General features: G+C 36.6%; 1 protein-coding gene across 3 annotated transcripts in view; it reads left to right on the top strand.

The window, feature by feature from the left end:
• Window positions 1–19,277: 19,277 nt before the first annotated feature.
• The window catches only part of LOC125657757 (endothelin-converting enzyme homolog), a 62,779-nt gene continuing 61,424 nt past the window's right edge, over window positions 19,278–20,632 (top strand). Inside the window, exon 1 of one of the 3 annotated variants that reach the window (XM_048888518.2) lies at window positions 19,278–19,504. In XM_048888518.2, coding sequence (XP_048744475.2) covers window positions 19,473–19,504 — 32 coding nt within the window. In that variant the 5' untranslated portion in view covers window positions 19,278–19,472. Of the gene's footprint in view, window positions 19,505–19,563; window positions 20,115–20,632 lie in introns of those variants that run through there. The other 2 variants (XM_056149702.1, XM_048888517.2) reach the window with 2 other exon arrangements.

Below are 20,632 nucleotides of genomic sequence, written 5' to 3'. Positions count from 1 at the left end.
AATTGCCCATTTTATAACAAATTGAGAAAAGATAACTTCAGACCATCTGATATTGTCCACAGTTTGTGGCATGAAACTGGATTTCATAAAACAGCCAGTTCAGAATCTGACCATCCCAAATCAATTGACTCTTACCAAAGAGAAAAATTTAGCATTAGATCTTCAAATCAAAGAAATGTTGACAAAACAGGCAGTGGGGATTGTAGATCTGGCGATGACAGAAAAAGATCAATTTTTGAGTACTTTATTCATTCTCCCTAAAAAAGACGGGGTCCTAAGGCCTATCTTCAATCTAAAAAGATGAACGAATTCATAAGATGCGAACACTTCAAAATGTAAAGGTTTCTGGTTGTGAAAACAAATCTGAGGCAAGGGGATTTGATGTGCAAAATATATCTCAAAGATGCATAGATTTGTGTTCCAATAAACCCAAGTCACAGGAAATATCTAAGATTCAATTGGCAGGGGAAGCTGCTACAATACAAAAGCCTCCCCTTTGGTCTGGCGTCAGGTCCTCGCACTTTCACGAAAATAATGAAACCCATAATCGCAATCTTGCGTAGAATCATAGGAATTCGAATTGTGATCTATCTAGACGACATGCTAATAATGAATCAGACACAAGAGGGTCTGGTAAAGGACAGAGACTCCTTGATTTGGATGCTACATCATTGGGGTGGGTGATAAGTTGGAAAAAGTTCATAATGAGTTCGACTCAAATACTGGGTTTTCTAGGGTTTCAGTAGGACTCGAACATGATAGTCTCCCTGCCTCAAATAAAGGTAAACAACCTGATCCAAAAATGTCAGAACGTTTTACAGTCAAACCAAATTACAATCCAAGACTTGGCAAGTTTGGTTGGATCGTTAAACGCAACTATAGAGGCAGTTATACCTGCAGCTCTGTACATGAGAGAACTTCAGATGCATCAAACAAAATGTTTACCCGGTAATAAGATCTCAGAATTAGAATTTTGTAGAAATGCCCAGTCATTGCAAAACAGAAATTCAATGGTGGGTCCAAAAACTAAAAGACTGGAATGGGGAAAAAAAATCTAACTGTGAGTCCACAGTTGACAATAGAAACATATGCATCAAAAGGGGATGGAGATTACATTGCCCGTCACTCAAAATAAGAACAGGGGGCCCTGGAACATGGAAGAACAGAATTTGCACATAAATGCTTTGGAAATGAAAGCAACAGGCATAGGAATCAAATCCTCGACCAAAACCAAGGAAAACTTCATGTACATCTGAAGATGGACAATGTGACAGCAGTCACTTACCTGAACAAAATGGGGGGCACCAAATCTTGCATTCTAAACACAATCACCAAAGAAATATGGAAATACTGCATGATGAAAAAGATCATTCTTACAACGGAATACCTTCCAGGTTGCCGGAAGAGCATAGCAGACTGGTAGAGCAGGAATGTTCAGGAACTAAGCATAAACAACCGGAGACTAAATCCAACAATTTTCAATCAAATAAACAAAACACTGGGACCTTTCAAAATAGAACTGTTTGCAGACCGATGGAATGCACAAGTTTCCCAGTACATCAGTTGGAAGAACGACCCATTAGCTCTCTCAGTGGATGCTTTTCTGACAAATTGGGAGAAAGAAAAGAAAGTATATGCTTTGTGCATGACCCCCCCCCCCCCCAAGTGTCTATCCAAACTCCAGAGGGCAGGTGGAGAACTAGTGTTAATAACGCCTGCATGGCAGACCCAATCATATTATCCTCTATTGTTACATATGACAATTGCAAATCCAATTGTATTGCCACCGCAGAAAAATCACCAATGATTCTGAAGCTAGTGGCATGGAAAATTTCAGGAAATACAGAGAGTTTCAAAACAAACTTCAGAGTTACTCAACCCAGCTTGGAGACAGGGTACCCAGTCAGCTTACAACAGCTGCTGGGAACACTGAACTCGCTGGTGTGGTCAACAACAAACTGATCCCTTTTGTGTCCCTGTGGAATCTGTAGCAAATTTCTTGTCCTTATTTCAAAAGGGTTTTGAATATAGGACTATGAACAATTACAGATCAGAATTTCACGTAGGGGTTAAAGGTCAAAAATGGGGCAACAGCCTTTGATAATGCAGGTTATGAAAGGAGCTTTCAACTCCAGACCCCCCTTATCAAGATATAATAAAACCTGGTATGTTGACAAGGTCCTTAAACATCTGGAGGATATGGGAGAAAACCAGAACCTACCGCTGAAAGAATTAACTTTCAAAACATTGACCTTGATGACATTAGCTTCAGCTAGTAGAGTCTCTGAAATTCAGAAACTGGACATAAGCTTCATGAATGTTTACAATGATGAAATTATTTTTACAATTACACAGTTAATTAAAGCTAGAACAGCCATCAACAAACCTCTTATAGTTAATTTTCCAAACGTGGATAGGTGCAAACTTGATGTATACAGTTGTATCTTAGAGTACATTAGGAGAACAGAACAGTTAAGAGGGGAGGAACACCAATTTTTCATAAGTCATACCAAACCTCACATAGGTTTCAAACCTTGTACTTTGGCAGGGTGGTTAAAATCAATGATAAAAAAATCAGAAATAGACACTGATGTGTTCAAAGCCCACTCTAAAAGAGGTGCTTCTACATCCAAAGCGTTTAAATTTGACATGTCCCATGGTCAAATCATGTCTAAGGCTAATTGGAAATCTGCAGGCACTTTCAACAGATTTTACAATAAACGAGTTAGTGCCAGAGATGAATTTGGAGACAACATATTTATACCTTACTTCAGCTTTGCGAAATAAAACTAGAAGCGCACTCAATGAAATTAAGATTTTATGAGTAAAGCTGAAGTAAGGTAATGGTATTCCCACCCATCCTCCCCCAACACTGATATTTCAATTGATCAATGTTGTCATTAGAATAATTGTTAACAATTTTCTTTCCTTTTTGTAACACTTTTAGGCAATGAATAATGGACATGGATGGTTTTCCCATGGATGACAAGACTACCAGATACGTGACCATGCAGGATACTGGAACTGCATCTTAATTATTTTTCTACTAAGAGTTGTATTTCAAAACAAACTCTGAGATATAAAACCTTTCTATTGATTTCTTTCATATCATAAACAAACAAACAAAACGAACAAAAAAAATGAATATAAACCCATTTCTGCAGCTACTAATTTCTCAGCCTCCCGAAGAAGGAATATCTCGTGAGATCTCGTGCTTTAAATAGGCTGGGAATACCGGAAGCTAGGGAGATTACATATTTATACCTTACTTCAGCTTTAATCATAAAATCTTAATTTCATTGCGTGCGCTAAAGCGCACTTATAAAATGTCTAATTGTACTCTCGCAATTTTGGAGTATATTCATGAATCAGGGACTATTGTTCCTATGAAATGCAATAGTTGGTGCCTAGTTGCCATAGACTGTGGCATTCCGTACTATATCCCATATGACTGATTTGATTGATGGGCTGTGGAATAATTTAAATATTATTGCAACTATGATGTCATATGTCCATTTTCAGTGGAGTGTAATCCAACGAGAGAATCATGGGGATATACCGGGATATATATGTGAACAACACCAAAACGGTATTTTATTGTACATGTACATGTATATTATTTTCTGTTCCTTGAACAAAAAATTGGGATGTCCCCAAGGTAGCAGTCCCAAGGTATTTTCAGGAATGGCTTTTGGTCGACAACAATAGTAAAATTGTCAAAGGTTTCTGAAACAGCGACTGTCGATTGAAGCATATTGAGACCTGTAGGGTTGGTAAATTTACTCCATACGAGTGTTATTTTTCATCCTGTGGGGTGACGGAATGACTTGTGTCCGACACAGGTGCAGCGAAATAACAGAATCCAGTTTCTGTATTACACCAGTTAGTGGCCAGGCAGTTGAGTTTGCTTTGGTCGAAGATTTTTACTCCATTTCGATATTTATGATGAATGCATGTAACTTCTTTTGATAGCTGAAAGATATTGTCGAGTTCCATGATAGAATAACCTGAACCATGAATCTATGTACAAACACCTGTGTTATTTTTGGGGTTGGGAAGTCCATAATGGAACTGAGGTATTTGGAACAGAATCGAACGCAACTAGGAGTGATTTCAAATCTATCAAATTCCACGTTGTCCTGTGTGAACACAAATTAATCTGGGTTAAGGGTAGTACGATGACAACGGTCATCTGAAGAGAAAATATAATCGATACCATTGCACAAATGCACTGTAGTTACATGTATGATCAATTAAGTAAATCATAACAATGCATTTGCTTGGAGAATTATGTCAGAATCAATATGAGTGGCGGAACTTATTCCGGAAAATTATCCTCTAATAATCAGGGGAAATATACAAGACTTTGATAACAGCTGCTGTTATTGCAGGGTATTTTCAGATTTGCTTTCAAAGGAGGAAGTGCTACTTGTTTGTATGTCATTTTACGCCCTTTTCGAGAATTTTTTTTTATCTCATATAGAGAGGTCACAAGCTTCAGGTGAAGTGCAACACATTTTGGACCGAACATGGCTAGGTTCTTTATCGTGTCAACACATTTTGACCCGAACATGGCTAGGTTCTTTATCGTGTCAACACATTTTGACCCGAACATGGCTATAGGTTCTTTATCGTGTCAACACATTTTGACCCGAACATGGCTAGGTTCTTCATCGTGTCAACACCTACGTGACACGAGGTAAAATCCAAAAGATCTTCTAATGTCGGACGTTCGACACACAAATAGTAGCTACTGCCTTGGGTCTAACACAACAACTGGATCAAGAATTGAACCGCGACCTCCTGGCTGCGATGTGAAAGTCATCAATAGTGAGGCCTCATCTGTCATTACATCATCTCCAGGAAGTCCCCATACTCCTCTATTGACCACTTGTCCCTTGACCAAAGAAACCATTACAGATTAACTTTTCTTGAAGTTCAATATCTGCAATGCTCGTAGGGCTCCTGGTAGAATGGGTCCTCAGTACCCATTACTTGTCATAAGAGGTGACTAAATGGGGCGGTCATTCGGATGAGACCGAAAAAGGCCGCAAGCGCCCAGCATAGGCCTAAATTTTTGCAGCCCTTCATCGGCAATGGTTACGTATCCCTATGAGGAAAAATTCTCGAGAGGGACGTTAAACTATATACAAACAACCAACATTAATGTTGAAAGAACTGGGATCGCATAATAATTGAATATTTATTCATTTACAGGTGATCGATAAAAAATGACAGTTCATAAACGATAATCACCTGTTCTATACCCAAGTCATTGATGTTTGATTTTAAATTGTGGTCCGTCTTTAGGAGTTTTAGAAATGTGTAGTAACACATTTTTTGGATAAATTAGTGGCTCCTCTGCCGCCCTCGTCATGCACATGTTGTGCAAGTCATTTATCTCGACGCAAGGACAGTCTTGGTGCAATATATATTCACATCGATGAAAATTTCATCTTGTAAGCTTTATAATTTACCAGATATCGAATTCCAAATTATGATTAACAATTGAGTAAAGTTCAACAATAAAACTAGGACACGTGTCAAACTTTAGCACACAAAACCCCCTGCTGGACTCCGACACAAACGAAAGTAACCATTTTCGGGAGTTGTGGCCTCCTTGTTGAAGTCTCTAAGAGTGTTGATAGAACTCTAAGTAGAACGACTGATATCTCTCATATGGTGTTTATATTTCTCAACTGATTCGATTCCCAAGAGCTTGTTCTGCTTATAGTCAGTTTTGAAATCGAAACAGGCTACTGTCAAACAAGTTGATGGTGCAGGGGTTCCAACAGTCTCGTTTGAAGTTAGCATTTTGCAAATTCTATGGTCTTTTTAACGATCTGGTTTGCCAAAACAACCTATGATTTGGTCAAATGCTGACTGACGTGTTTCATACCGATTGTTAGGCCGTTCTTGGCACACTGTTTTGACTACGGATAACTAAGTTTACCTGACCAAGATATAGGGCTCACGGCGGGTGTGACCGGTCGACAGGGGATGCTTACTCCTCCTAAGCACCTGGTATATCCAGGGGTCCATGTTTGCCCAACTCTCTAATTTGTATTGCTTATAGGAGTTGTGGGATTGATCACTGTTCGTAATCTTCACCTTTCATCAGGACGTACGACACTGAGGCGAGTGAAGGGAACTTTTGTACATGGAGCCGTTGAACGGAATCCGGGGCAAAGACAACCGTTCTGGGCGTCAGACCGCAAGCAGACCCCTATTCAATTTTTCGAAATTAAATGACTTGGCTTGGAGTGGAGCGCTGTGCGCCAAAATAGGATTGCTCCATTAAGGTGAGCCAATGATGCTTTATCACCTGATATCTTCAGACGAGTTCCAGTGCCGAAAGAATCAACACAAGCACGTTTTCCAGGCATCAGGGCGCTAATTAGATCAATATTTCACTTTGCTTGCCTGGCGTTCAAATTTCGGACTTGTGCCCTAAAGATCTTTGAAGCACTTGAATCTCGCCGATGGAAGTTGGTGTCAAATGCACAATATATTGACAGAATTTTCTTCGGTTAAGGTGCAAATATATCGTAGACCCTCTCCATAAAGTCCAAGTGTTTTTTTAATTATTACAATACTTTTGAAATTATCAAAAAAGAGAAAGAATTCAAGAAATATGATACACATCAATTTCAAGTTTGAATGTATTGGGGCATCACATAATTGTAATAACTATAAGACTAAAACTTTAATCACCCTATAATTAGTCTGGTTCCCAACCACTTCTCTCCGGGTTTTTTCCATTCACTAACGGGTCAGGTAATCGCCGACGCCATTACAAGATGGCGTCCTGCGTAATCGTCAATCAAAGGAGAAGTAAATCAATTCCGTACGTGTAGATAGCGCCGTTAGTTAACGTCATGGAATGGAAATGTTCATAGGGAAATTCTGCTTAAAAATCTATTATTGATAATTGTTTTAATTTATTCGAGATTTCAGTTCTTTTGTTTATATATACCATTTAAACAGATATTGCTATAGATCGTAAATTAAGCACAGCTCAGGTAAACAGTCTTGTTGATGAATTTGGTTTATGCCACATTCTTTTCTGAAAAAGACCAACAATAAGTTAAGACAATACAATTGATAAATTATTGAGTCTTCCTGTTCAAATTTCATCTTCATCTTTTTTTAAATGCTACATTATGGATTTGCACAAGGAACCTCAAGTTGTTTGGCTAATTTCTAATTCATTTACTTGTTCTTCACCATTCTTGAAGCAAAGAGGAGCAGTAATTCTAGCTCAGACACTGAAAAAGCTCTTAAGATTAACAGCTTGTGCAAGACAACACAGTCAAAGCACTTAAAGTGCAATTACAGAGTTTTTCATAATAACATTTCTTTAACAGATATTTGACACTATAGCTACCTCTTTCTAGTAATTTGACCCTTCAGCTTGGTTGGTAGAACACTGAACTGTTTTTGCCAGAGGTCCTGAGTTTGATCCTCAGCAGATGGGACGCAGTTTCTTAGATATGTATGACATGCACCATTCAAGATATACCAGTGAACTCGAAATGAAAATCACCGCAGTGTCTTCCACATTTCTTTCATAACTAGTGTGGCCAGGGGTCCATGGTTTCCCTTCTCTCAATTTTGTATTCTTTATAGGATTTACGAGATTGATATCTTTATTTTTCACTACAGTGCAGATTTGCTTGTATTGTATGTGTTTCTTGGTCTCTTTTTGTGTTGTTTCTGAAAAGTATGATTTAGTGCATGGGCCAAACCAGAAATATCAAAGCAAATTCCAGACGTCTTTTTAGGATGGAATGACTGATAAGATTAAAGACCGTAGAGAGGTCTTAATATAATTAACGCAACATTAGACCCATCATCTAATATTGCATAGATTTCATGGTGAAGATGAAGTAAGGCTATCTAAGGTATACTCACTGTACGTTGTCATGAAGGTGAGTTGACTCTATGTGTGGTGAGAAAGAATTAGCATACATCATTGATAATGAATGCTTTAAAATTTATTCATAAATTATGTTTTTCTACCATTCACTTTTACTTCTGACTCAAGCATACCTTTGCTTTATAACGATATGTCCATGTCACTGTAAACTTGTTGTATTTCATTGATATGGTGTTCTTAAATGTTTTCAGATTTCAAGTACTGCACTGTTCCTGTACTAGTTGCTGTTTGCATTCAGCTGGGCATTTCGTATCAATAGAGATTGTGATCATGGGTGCCTGTGACGAAAAAATTCTTTTTCAAAATCTCTCATGAACACTTATTCAATGTTTTATATATGAGATTAATGTTAATGTGTAACTACATGGAAACTCCAAACTCCATGACATTTTACAAAGATGCCTACATTGGAGGATATTGCAGCACAATTATTATGAAATGCAAAACGGGTAAAACATGGTCGCATTTAAATGGATAATGGTCTGGAGTATTGCGAATTTATCACTGACTAGTGATCCAGAGGTCCTTGGCCTGATTACTCCTCCTATATGGTTCAGATCAATATTTTGACTACAGGCCCACATAAAGTTAAAATATGAGAGACATTACAAACAAGAAAAAATATACTACAGGGATGCTTACTCCTCCTAGGCATCTGATCTGGTGTGTCCAGGGTCCGTGTTTGCCCACCTCTTTATCCTCCTAGGCACCTGATCTGGTGTGTCCAGGGATCGGTGTGAGATGCTTACTCTTCCTAGGCACCTAATCTGGTGTGTCCAGGGGTCCGTGTTTGCCCGCTTCTCTATTTTGTATTGCTTATGTTTTGAGATTGATCTTCACCTTTCATGCGTTACACTCAGGTTCATTGATGACACTCTCATACCATTTCATGAGGGCAATAACGCTGTCCCTTTATTTGTGTATGGACCAGTCTCTTTTTATGACTTAACTGTCTTGCTGATTTCTCAGATTTTGTATTAAGATAACAATATTCATCAAAGTGTACAGTTCAACTTACTTAACAATCGATAATATAGCCGATCTGCAAAATGTATTAGGAAGTATTGAAAAGTATGAAGAGGAAATTCAAACTATTACAAAAAACTTTAATTCATTAAAAGCCCTTGTCTTAACGCATTGATAATATTTTGGGAAGTATGTTAATATTGGTAAGTATGTGACCTGAATAAATCCATCAATATAATTGTTTAGTTAAGCTGCACGTAGTTCACGATCTATACGTTCATATGTAAAATGGGTATATTATATCAACAAGAGACTTAAAAATGAATTAAATCAATGTCGATAATAACATTTAACACTCCATACATCAACGCAGAGTATTCTCACCAACATTCATCCATCAGTGTTACTTATTGTGCTATCTATACGAACAAAATTGATTTACTTTCTCCGCTTCAAAAATTCTGCGATTAAACGGTTAGGCAGGCGCTGATCTTGTAATTTTGGTTTATTTATGCTGTGAAGCCTGTTAACGAGTTTTATTTTTCTCATTCACTATTAACATAAAGAACATATTAAACAAGGATTCAAAAACGATATCACACATGCTCAAGTAATTCATATAGATATATATCACAACCTTGATAATGAGTAAGTACAATAATAGACTATATATATATATATATATATATATATATATATACATTTAACCCGGAGGGTTTACTCTCTCGGTAATTAATTGTATGTATTTACACAATTTTAAAAGCAATTTTTCATTTTTGGTTGCAAATACATTATGAAATTTTATAACATTAGTCTGAAATATTTCTGGTATGTAATGGCACCTAATATCATTTAACGCAGGACACATAAGAATATAATGCATCTCATCTCCAATATCAGAACTGCAAATATTACATTTTCTTTGATTTCGATCTATATATACCCACCTTTCCATTTCTATGGGTAATTTATGATTTGTGGTTCTAAACCTGGTTAATATACGTTGTTTATGTACTGAAATATTCATTTAAAAGTAAGATTGTAAAACGTCTGTAAGTTATGCCTTTAGAAGATTCGTTACATTTAGATACCCAGTCTTGATTAAACTGATCTTTCTATCTTTGTTTAACATGACAGATAATCCAGTTAGTATTCATATTGTCAACATTATACAATACATTAGACATTCCACAGTCATCTAATAATGTAATGGCGTTGGTGGTTACCTGACCCATAACTAAGTACAAAAACGGAGTGGCGGGGGCGAAACCAGACTCTTCTATAATGTGATTAAATACTTTTAATGGCAATCTTAATTCCTTCAATTAATTTCAATTACAATTACACGGATTTTTTCAACATTATCATTGATTACTTGATTTACTTTTCTTAAAGTAATTAAATATTTTTCAATTACGCGTATTTAGAGTTCATTTTGAAACACAATTCTTATAACACAGTATACTTGTACATCTAAAGATTTTAATATACAGGTACAACACATGTTAGAAAGTGCAGTTTATGGTGACTTATTCCGAAAATGTAAATATATATGTGAAGATCACAGTGATCAAGTTCATAGATTCCGTGAAGAATACAAATTTAGGAGTAGGGAAAATACAGACCCCTGGACACATCAAAGATGGAATCAGGTACCTAAGTAAGCATCCCCTGTTGACCGGTCACATGATCCGCGGTTAGCCTTACTTTAAAATCCCAATCATTTACATTAGTCTTTGACTGCGGAAGATACAATAAAGCAAACAAAACTATGTATAGTATTTCACATATTCCGTGATCGTTATAAACAATGAGTCATTATAGTGAATGCTGTCCATACAAATTGTTAGCCCTTATTTACGTACTGATTTTGACTACGGATTATTCCTTTTTGACTGGGGTAGGGGTAACGGCAGATGTGACCGGTCAACAGGGGATACTTACTCCTCTTAGGCTCTGGTGTTTCCAGGGTCCGTGTTTGTCTTGCTCTTGGTTTTGTATTCTTTATAGGATTTATTACCCCACTATTCATTATCTTTACTTTTTCATTGATGTGGGAAATTTTACTTTAAAAATGTTGAAAATTGAAAGGAGTTTTGTGTAGATTTAAAGATTTAAGCAAGTACATATTTGTATATCTACTATTGCATGAAGTAAGATGTGATCAATACATACATAAATACATACATGTACATACATATATATATATATATATCCAAATGTGAAAAATTGGCTCAGTGTCCGGTAATCAAGAAGTACAAAAATTAAATAAAATACGACAACACGCTTGAAAACAAATTTATGTTGTTATGACTATATTGTTATAGTCATAACAACATAATTTGTTTTCATAATGTAAAACGTCTGAAGATTTTTTCTTTAAATGAAAGCGCTTACGTTTTTGTCATTTTTTTTTTTTTACTTTGTATATATCCATTACTTTCAAGGATAATGTGACATGTAATTGAAAAATCATCGGAAATTACACACTTTTTATCCATGTAGTTACATGTAAATATATACTGTTATTTATAATAAAAATAAACTCAGTTGCAAATATATTCAATTTCATTAAGGAAAGTAAAAAAGAATCATTACAGTTATTTACAATTACTGTTTGCAATTACCCCATCCCTGAGGTTACTTCGTGGGCAGTTGACCAGGATCCATGAAGTTTTTCTTCTTCATAAAAATGATAGCAAGCCGACAATTTCATCTTATAAAGCCTAAATCAATTAATATTCTAAGTGAAATTATATATCAAACTGAAATCAGTTTCAAATGATCGCTTAACAGAATATCGTTTTTGGCGTTGCGTGCAAGACACATCAATTCGCCTGTCAGATGAGGCCAAATGTCGCTTACGTTCAAGTTTAATTTGTATTTATCTGGCTCTCTGGTCTTTTGGATCGTGAATATTGATGAAGTTTAAAGTAACACAATTTCCCAGCAGGAAGAGCTTATCTGCTTGACATCTATTTTCAATTCTACTATCAAATTGATCTCCCTCACCAATGGGAACTTTTAATTATCTGCCGAGGATATCCCATAAAACCGATAAAAATCAAATCGCTTTTTATTTACAAACAAGTACACTGCAAAACATCTCCTTGCAACAAGCACAAACTGACCATACCTTAATAATTGTTCTCCTCTCCCCAGCTCTTTAACAAGGATATAAACCAGAATAATAGCGGTGATACCAGATCAATAACAGTGCTTCTTACTATGACATTAGTCGAACTACATGTATGCCACTTTGACGTGGGGATCCAGGTTAGAATAGGTCCCCAGTACCCCTTGCTTGTCTTGTCGTAAAAGGCGACTAAATGGGGTGGTCCTTCGGAAGAGACAGCAAAATCCGAGGTCCCGTGTCACAGCAGGTGTGGCACGATAAAGATCCCTCCCTGCTCAAAGGCCATAAGCGCCGAGCATAAGCCTAAATTTTACAGCCCTTCACCGGCAGTGGTGACGTCTCCATATGAGTGAAATATTCTCGAGATGGACGTTAAACAACATTCAATCAATCAATCTACAATATCTGTTTATGCTTCATAGTTTTGCAATGATGACGTGGAGTGTACCTTGTGGATAGCTGCTGAGGGTTTGTTCCATTTTCTCAAAATTCACTTTCGGCTCTGATCTTCCGCTCTTCTTTCATCTGGATTTTTCTTTAAGTCATTTAATTATCAGGGATGAAATATATCCATTTCCATGGTAAACTAACTACACAAGTTTATAACAAACGACATGACATCACTTTCCTCATTTGTGTAGCAATATTCCATTATAACCTGCACATAGTGTTTATGCCTCTCAACTGATTCGATACGTAAGAGCATGTTCTGCGTATGATTAATTTTTAAATCGAGGCTGGCTACTGAAAAATTAGTTGAAGTTACAGGGGTTTCCACAGTTTCGTTCAAAGTCAGCATTTCGCAAATTATATGGTCGTTATAATGATTTGATTATCACTGGGTCGAATGGGTCCAATTGTTATGCCGTTCTTTACATACTGATTCCGACTATAGATTACCCCGTTTGCCTGATCAAGATGTAGGAGTCATGGCAGGTGTGACCGGTCAACAGGGAATGCTTATTCATCCTAGGTACCTGATCCCATCTCTGGTATATCCAGGGGTCCGTATTTGCCCTCTTAATTTGTATTCCTTATAAGATTTATGAAATTGATCACTGTTGATTATCCTCACCTGTTCAGTTTGCATTTTTCAGTGCGAAGACTTGAGAAGCTGATATTTTGTACGACGTACACCATCTCTTGAATTTGGAACTGTTCTTTCTATATAATATTTTTCTTAAGTTTCATATATGCAACCTTTTGTAGAACGTAAGAGCTGACTTTCTATTTGTACTTGCCACAACCAGTAACTATCAAATATACCCCAAAGTTTTGGTAGAAACAAGATAGGATGCAAGTGAATTGTAACCGAGAAGTCACGAAAAATTATATATCATTGAGAAACGCCGCGCATGTCCATCTTGTATAGTTGAATACGTGAACATTTTGTAAGGATTATTCAATTCTTTCATTTGATATCAACAAAACGATTGCGACACTTTAATTAGGGATCTATGAGGCTTGAAAGTTTTTCTTACTGACTCAAGAATCATTAAGTTTGTGTGATTTATCACCGGAAGTTTTTTGTTTCCACAATCCCAAACATACAAAGTCATCCAAAGATACATTGATTGCGAACAGACTGATTGCGTGTGAAAGACAGTTAAAAAGTAAGCCCTTTGAATCTTTGATCTTTTATAACAGGTAAGGTCTGTCTTGAGATGCATTGTTGAAGATGTTGTCCTAAACGATATGCGCTTTTCTCAAAAGACATGCCATCAGGAAGTGAAGGGTTAGGCTCTGCCTTATATACATGAACTTGTAATGATGCACGTGTCACTATGATAAATACTTACTTACATGTATATGGAAACGAAAAACATTTCGGTAAGAAAAACACAACGAAGAACTGTTTTTATGATAGCAATAATATAAATTTGATCCTTAAGTAAGAGATTTTATGGGACCTAAGTTTGTTTTCTAATAAGTCAACAACAATCAGGATTTTTTGATACATAATAGAACGGAAGATGTGTATTTGCGCATCCCATATATCCAAGTCATCAAAATATGCATTGGGTAATTTAAAAGTTTTTAGGACTCCCTAAAATATTTATAATTTATTATTATGTACATAAAAGATTTTGATAAACGTTTTTTGACTACAAATATTTTAGAATAAGGCACTGTTTTATATCCATTTTACAAAATTCTCAATATACGATCGTTAGGTATTTAAGAAGCTCTATCCTATTTATAGACTTTAGCTTCTATGTGTGAAACGTTGAAATTAAAATATTTTGCTTAAATTGTTGAATAAAACATTTAACATCTTTCAACTTAAATATCAATGCAGGATTCCACATGATAGTTAATCAAACATCATCAAAGTTAATGAGCTCTGCGCGACAAGTCGTTTTCTAGTTCTTATCATTCCCTGTAAAAGAGTTGTATCATACATGAATCTGCACTGTCCCACAATTTAAGAACCATGGTGGAATCTTATACGAATGCTTAATTCATACGTACCAGTAGCAGTTATCATCAAAATAAAGTCCGACAATTACGTGTTTAGGAAGTTTTTACAGACTTCGCCCCAAAGTTAGAATCTCCCTAGCGCAATCACTGGATCACTGGAACGAGTTTAACATTCTATGCACAGTGATTTTACACAACTTACCTACTTATCATTTTCCATGTAATCTAGACACCTACAAAATGATAAATGAAAGACCATTCTGTAAATTGTCAAAGTTTCGGGACGATCTGTCCCTTAGGTCAAACGAAAAAGTTTTATATAAGAAGGTAAAGATAGTGAAATATAAAAAGCTAATACTAAATCTACAAATGTATTTACACTGCAAACTTCATGTTAATGATTTGGCTTGTCAGTCTAATCGTTCATGTTGTTGGTCTTCTTAGTGCTTTATATACTTTTTGTATTTGAACTTGTATCGAAGTTGTGGGTCCAAAGTGCCATCGAGTAAAAATAACGAACATACGGTGTAAATAATACATCTTAACTGAGAAAACACGGACCCCTGGACACACCAAAGTTAGGACCAGAAAACACGGACCCCTGGACACACCAAAGTTAGGACCAGAAAACACGGACCCCTGGACACACCAAAGTTAGGACCAGGTGCCTAGGAGGGTAATCATCCTCTGTTGACCGGTCACACCTGCTGTGAGCCCTGTATCTTCATCAGGTAAATGGAGTAATCGGTAGTCAAAATTAGTTTGTAAAGAACGACGTAATAATCGATACAAAAGACGTCAGACAGCATCCGACCTTATGAAAGGTTGTATTTGTAAACGAAAGCATTAGAACAACCATATAATTCGCAAAATGCTGACTTCAAACGAGACTGTTGAAACCCCTGCAACATCAACCTATATGTCATTAGCCTGTTTAGATTTGAAATAAACAGAACGAGGGACTTAAACACAATACACAAGTGATAATGAAATATTTACATAAATACGAGGGAGCTGAAGTCATCTCGTTTGTCATAAATTAATTTGTTAGTATGCCGTTAATGTCTATATTCATTAAAATCATGTCGATGTATCTAAATGTCGAGTTGAAGGCAAGAGTTGTCTTTATACATGTATATAGTTATATTCAATTGAATTTTTATGTTTACATTCAGAAACTTCCCAATGACGAGAATGTACCCTATTAATTTTGACAATGAAAATTTAAAGGTCGAACTCGCAGGAATCTGACACAGAAAAATAATGACTGAACTGAAATTACATTCATTAAATTTAGAGTTATGAAACTTTACAGATTGACTGAATAGACCCTGGTCGTAGTGCATGACAATGGTGCATAATATTGAATAGGAATTATATGGGAACAAATAAAAGATGAAAGTAAATACTCTGCACCCTTGTCCTGCACTATGACAAGGGTCGATTCGGTCAATCTGTTTGTAAAATTCCATGCCTCTAAATTAAATGGAACTTAATTTCTATTCGGTCATTATTTTCCTGTGCCGGTTCCTATCATAACGTGTGCAAAGCTGAACTCCAGACTGCAGGCAATCATATCGCTTGGGTTCGAATTACTATTAAAAACTGCTAAAGAGTAATAGTAAATTAGAACCCAAGCTATAAAACTGCCTGTGCTCCCAGCCTGGGTTACAATAAGTGTGAAATGTGAGATATACATACATGTAGGAAAGTGACCTTAGAAGATAATTTTTCACCAATAATTGCAGGCTCTGACTGGGGGTTTGTGGGCACAGTCCAATCAGGCCTCGGGGTGTACGAATCAGGTGTCGAGGTGTACGGAATGAGGCCTCGAGTGTACGGAAAGAGGCCTCGGGGTGCACGAATAAGGTCTCGAGGTGTACAGAATGAGGTCTCGAGGTGTACGGAATGAGGCCTCGGGGTGTACGAATCAGGCCTCGGGGTGTACGGAATCAGGCCTCGAGGTGAACGGAATCAGGTCTCCGGGTGTACGAAATGATGCTCTAGGTGTACGAATAAGGTCTCGGGGTGCACAGAATGATGTCTCGATGTGTACGGAATGAGGCCTCGGAGTGTACGGAATCAGGCCTCGGGGTGAACGGAATCAGGCCTCGGGTGTACGAAATGAGGTCTCGAGGTGTACGGAATGAGGTCTCGAGGTGTACGGAATGAGGTCTCGCAGTGTACGGAATCAGGCCTCGGGATGTAGGGAGTCGGGCCTCAGGGTGTATGGAGTCGGACCTCAGGGTGTACGAAATGCAACCCAGATAAATCCCTTCACACTCTTTATTGGACATGGAAAATGAATTCATTTCCTATGCAACCAAATTAAGTCTACGTGTAATTATTTAAAGATAAAAATAAGGAAATCCGTGTCAGATATTTCACGTGTTCTACAAGCCAGCGTTAATTTTAACTTTAGGTCACAGTATACATTGAATCGTGAAGAATGCGTTCTTTATTTGGAGTAATGTCAATTTTTTGGGGAAGTGTAATTGTGATTTCTGCATTAAAGGAGAATTGGGAAATTAAAAGAAAAACTTGGGTCGCAACACTTGTTATTGAGCTACAGTATTCTAAACATGACCTTTTTGCACTTAAATTTATTCAATTAAACTTGATTTTTCTGTTGGTGTCAACACAACCTAAGCAACACAAATCAATCATTACATAAATAGATACTGTACATAAACGTGTCTTCTAACAATACAGATAAAAACAATTTGATGCTAGTAATGGAATTAGATAATGATCTTTTTGCACTTGAGATAAGAAAAAACTTCATAATATCAAAATTGAGAGTTTAAAAGGGCATTTTAGGAGTAATGTCAGTTTCTAAAATTTTACATAATTTTCAAGGTCTGGTCTTAAAATTTAAAATGGAACTAAAAAAAGTGGGGGTGGAAATCTAATTTTTGAATTATTGGCGAATATAGTGAATTTTGATACAAAATTTCGAGTAAATTGATCCAATTTTTTTAGAATCGGTGTTCTGTTTGGAAAAATAATATTATAAGTATTAATAAGTAATAGATTACAAAATTGAAGTAGTTCCAAGTCTTAACTACCTGTATCATAAATTATAAAACTGAAATACACTATAGGAGTATAAAAATAGACGATACATCGGATGAAACAGAAACTGTAATATCACACAGTTTAGAACTATTTGATTAATGATTCCTTCCGTCACAAAATATAGTCCCTGGCAAACCCTTTCCAAATTTGAATTGGCACTATTTTTTCAACTGGATTGAGTTCAGCAATAGATGTGTAATATGTTTGAAACCAATGGGATCAGTATTGAACCAGTAAATACTTAATTGTAGCATCCTGTTTCGAAAAGCTCAGGAGCTAACTTCCTTAAGGGGAATAAAGTCCACACCTGTTTTTTCCTTTTTGCGAATAGATACAATTGTATTGTGACGTCACCTCCAGCTTCAGGAGTACAACCCGTAATATATCCAATCAAAATTCGTTTTACAGCTACATCTGAAATAATTCAGGTACCTATCTCTGGATTATAATTTACCACAACTGCCATGTGTCGCTGAAATACATGTATGGCAATCTGTATTCTCGGTCGTCTTGCGTTAACAATTTCAAATTCTCAGATACTGCTGGACCAAGTTTTACCAAATTTGGTGTGTAGCATCTATGGGATACATGCAACATATAAAATTACCACGACTATTGTGATGCCTTCCCTGACTGAGGGAAGTGGCTAGAGGCTAAAAAGAGATGCAATACTTAAAAATCCTCTTAACCCGGGCGTTTAAATCTTATGCATAATCAGGATGAGCAAAAGAGACTTTTTACTTAAATCATTTGTGAAATCCATTAACTCATTGTGCTGGATAAAGTGCGACTCTATATAGCTCATGTGGTGAAAACGCATTATTTCTTTTAAGATCGTCTTTCATGGACATCAGAACAACCAAACTGTGCGCATGCAGTGTTAATTAATGAGCAAGAACATGCATTTTATATCTCTACCAAATTATGAAATCTATGGATCCTGAGTCATCTGGCTATGAAAGGAATCAGACAGTGAAAGTGCATTATATATTTTATAATTATCTTCTTCACTCCTGAACGTCTGAGTATCTTGGAACATATAGCTTACTAGTGAATTAAACGAGCTGCATGCTGGTGGTAAATGCTTTTTCAAACTCTGTTGCATTTTTTGCGTTTTATTTTTTTTAATTGTGATATAAATTCCTCCACACTTCAAACTGTTTCTCACCAGTAGGCTTACACAGACTAAATGACAAACAACAAAGAATAAGTCATTCCATGGAGAGAGAAGACGAGAGAGAGAGAGAGAGAGAGAGAGTATTGAATATCCATAGTACAGCAGTCCATACCAAGAAAATATCATGGAGGTCATTATTTAGACTGTTAGTATTGTGTGAACCAGTGACATTGGACAGATAATTAACTTACATACTTAAATAGTATACGATATTGTGTCCATTTCATAAATAATTTTCAGAATGTTGCGCCGGGATCACAGACCTTACACCGAAGGTTCCAGACATGAATGAAATCATAAAAAAGAAAGACATGACATTCATTATAATTATAAGCAGGAAATCGCAGTGACAATACTAAAAATCAATAAAAGTACACAACCCAACTGCAAAACAATTCTTATACACTTTAATGTCAGTCTAATAATGATTTCTGTGCATCTTGTGGGACGACATAAATAATCCGCTAACGCACCCTATTTATCATAAACAATGAATAAACTGTTTTATTTAGGTTTAAATCTCTCTTTAGATGGAAGTTTAAAGATTAAGGTTTTATTTCTTTCAAAAAACCAATGTGATGACAGCGCGCCGTTCAACTGATAACGTAGCGAAGGGGGTAGAGAGATTACGTCACGCTTCCGTGGCCCGGATGTCCACCAGGTAGAGGCCCTGTGTATATTACAGGTATATTTTGATGTGTATTGCATCCACGTGAAAAATACCCCTATTGGATTATACTGATAGAACAACACAGATGAATCGAAAATCTCGAGATTCAGCGGACCTGTAAGTATCACACTATGTCATCACGTGTTTTAGGACTTGTCAGTTCATATAGGCTCATCGTGAAGTAAATATGAATGGGCGGTTCAAGTTTTTTCGGATGTTTATATTTAGCATACGACGATACGTAACACACTGTGAATGTAAATAACAGCGAGGCATGCACATGTTCGCTCGATAAGTCCCAATACATGTTCTGTATGTATAAGAAATAATTTAAAGTGAGGCTTGAAAATCAATTGCAAATGCCTGTGATAAAGTGGATTTAAAAAAATGCAAACATTAGATTAAAAATATGAAATGGTTATGCATGGCTGGATATATTCGTTGACTTGGTAATAACATCGCCGGCTCTCGATACTGCACTGTAAGACGGTGTGCTGAATGTTGTGTTATAATGTCATTCCCGAGACTTCCTCGAACATGTCAGTTCATACATGTCAGTAAATTTAGACATGACTGGAACTTGTTGATATTGTAATTTGAATGTGTATGTGAAGTATGGGGAATTTAGTTTGTGAAGCCTTGACAATATGAACACACAGTACGGCACTACAGAATGCAGTCTGGCGGACTTACCCCCTGTCATCGTGATCAACCCCGGGAAACAAAGGTAAAAACTGTGGGGTGGGGTGGGGGGCCATCAATTTTATCTGTAGGTACTTAATGTGCTTTGTGTTCGTTTCAAATTTGTTTTGTACTCATTATGATATACCAAAGTTTGATTCACGTTCGAACTTTTCAGTAGGATAACGAATATCGTCACCGTTAACAGTTGGTACAAAAACTTGATGTAACGATTCATGGAAAAAATTGTTTTATCATGAAAAACGAAGTCCTGCAAGGCTCAAACCAATGATCGATAGTGTAGATAGTCCGCAATTCAACCACTGAGTCACCTCAGGAATAAGTGTCAGAAGATGTTTGTGCTGTAATCCCCCGAAGTACAAACAAAAAAGTTTGTTTCTTATATAATGTATGTTTTGTAATTTAACTTGTTTAAATGTGCAGACAACTGATTCGCCCTATCTGCTTAGTGATGTCGTTTCTCACAAATATTTGATAACGATTTGATACTTTCCACACTTCTCCAAACCCCGCTCTTTATTTGATATTAGTCTGCGGTAAAAA

The sequence above is a fragment of the Ostrea edulis genome, chromosome 9, assembly GCF_947568905.1.
Source record: "Ostrea edulis chromosome 9, xbOstEdul1.1, whole genome shotgun sequence".
In the NCBI taxonomy this organism is placed as follows: Eukaryota; Metazoa; Mollusca; class Bivalvia; order Ostreida; family Ostreidae; genus Ostrea; species Ostrea edulis.
Note: the sequence above shows the minus strand (reverse complement) of the source record. Positions and strands in the feature narration are given on the sequence as shown.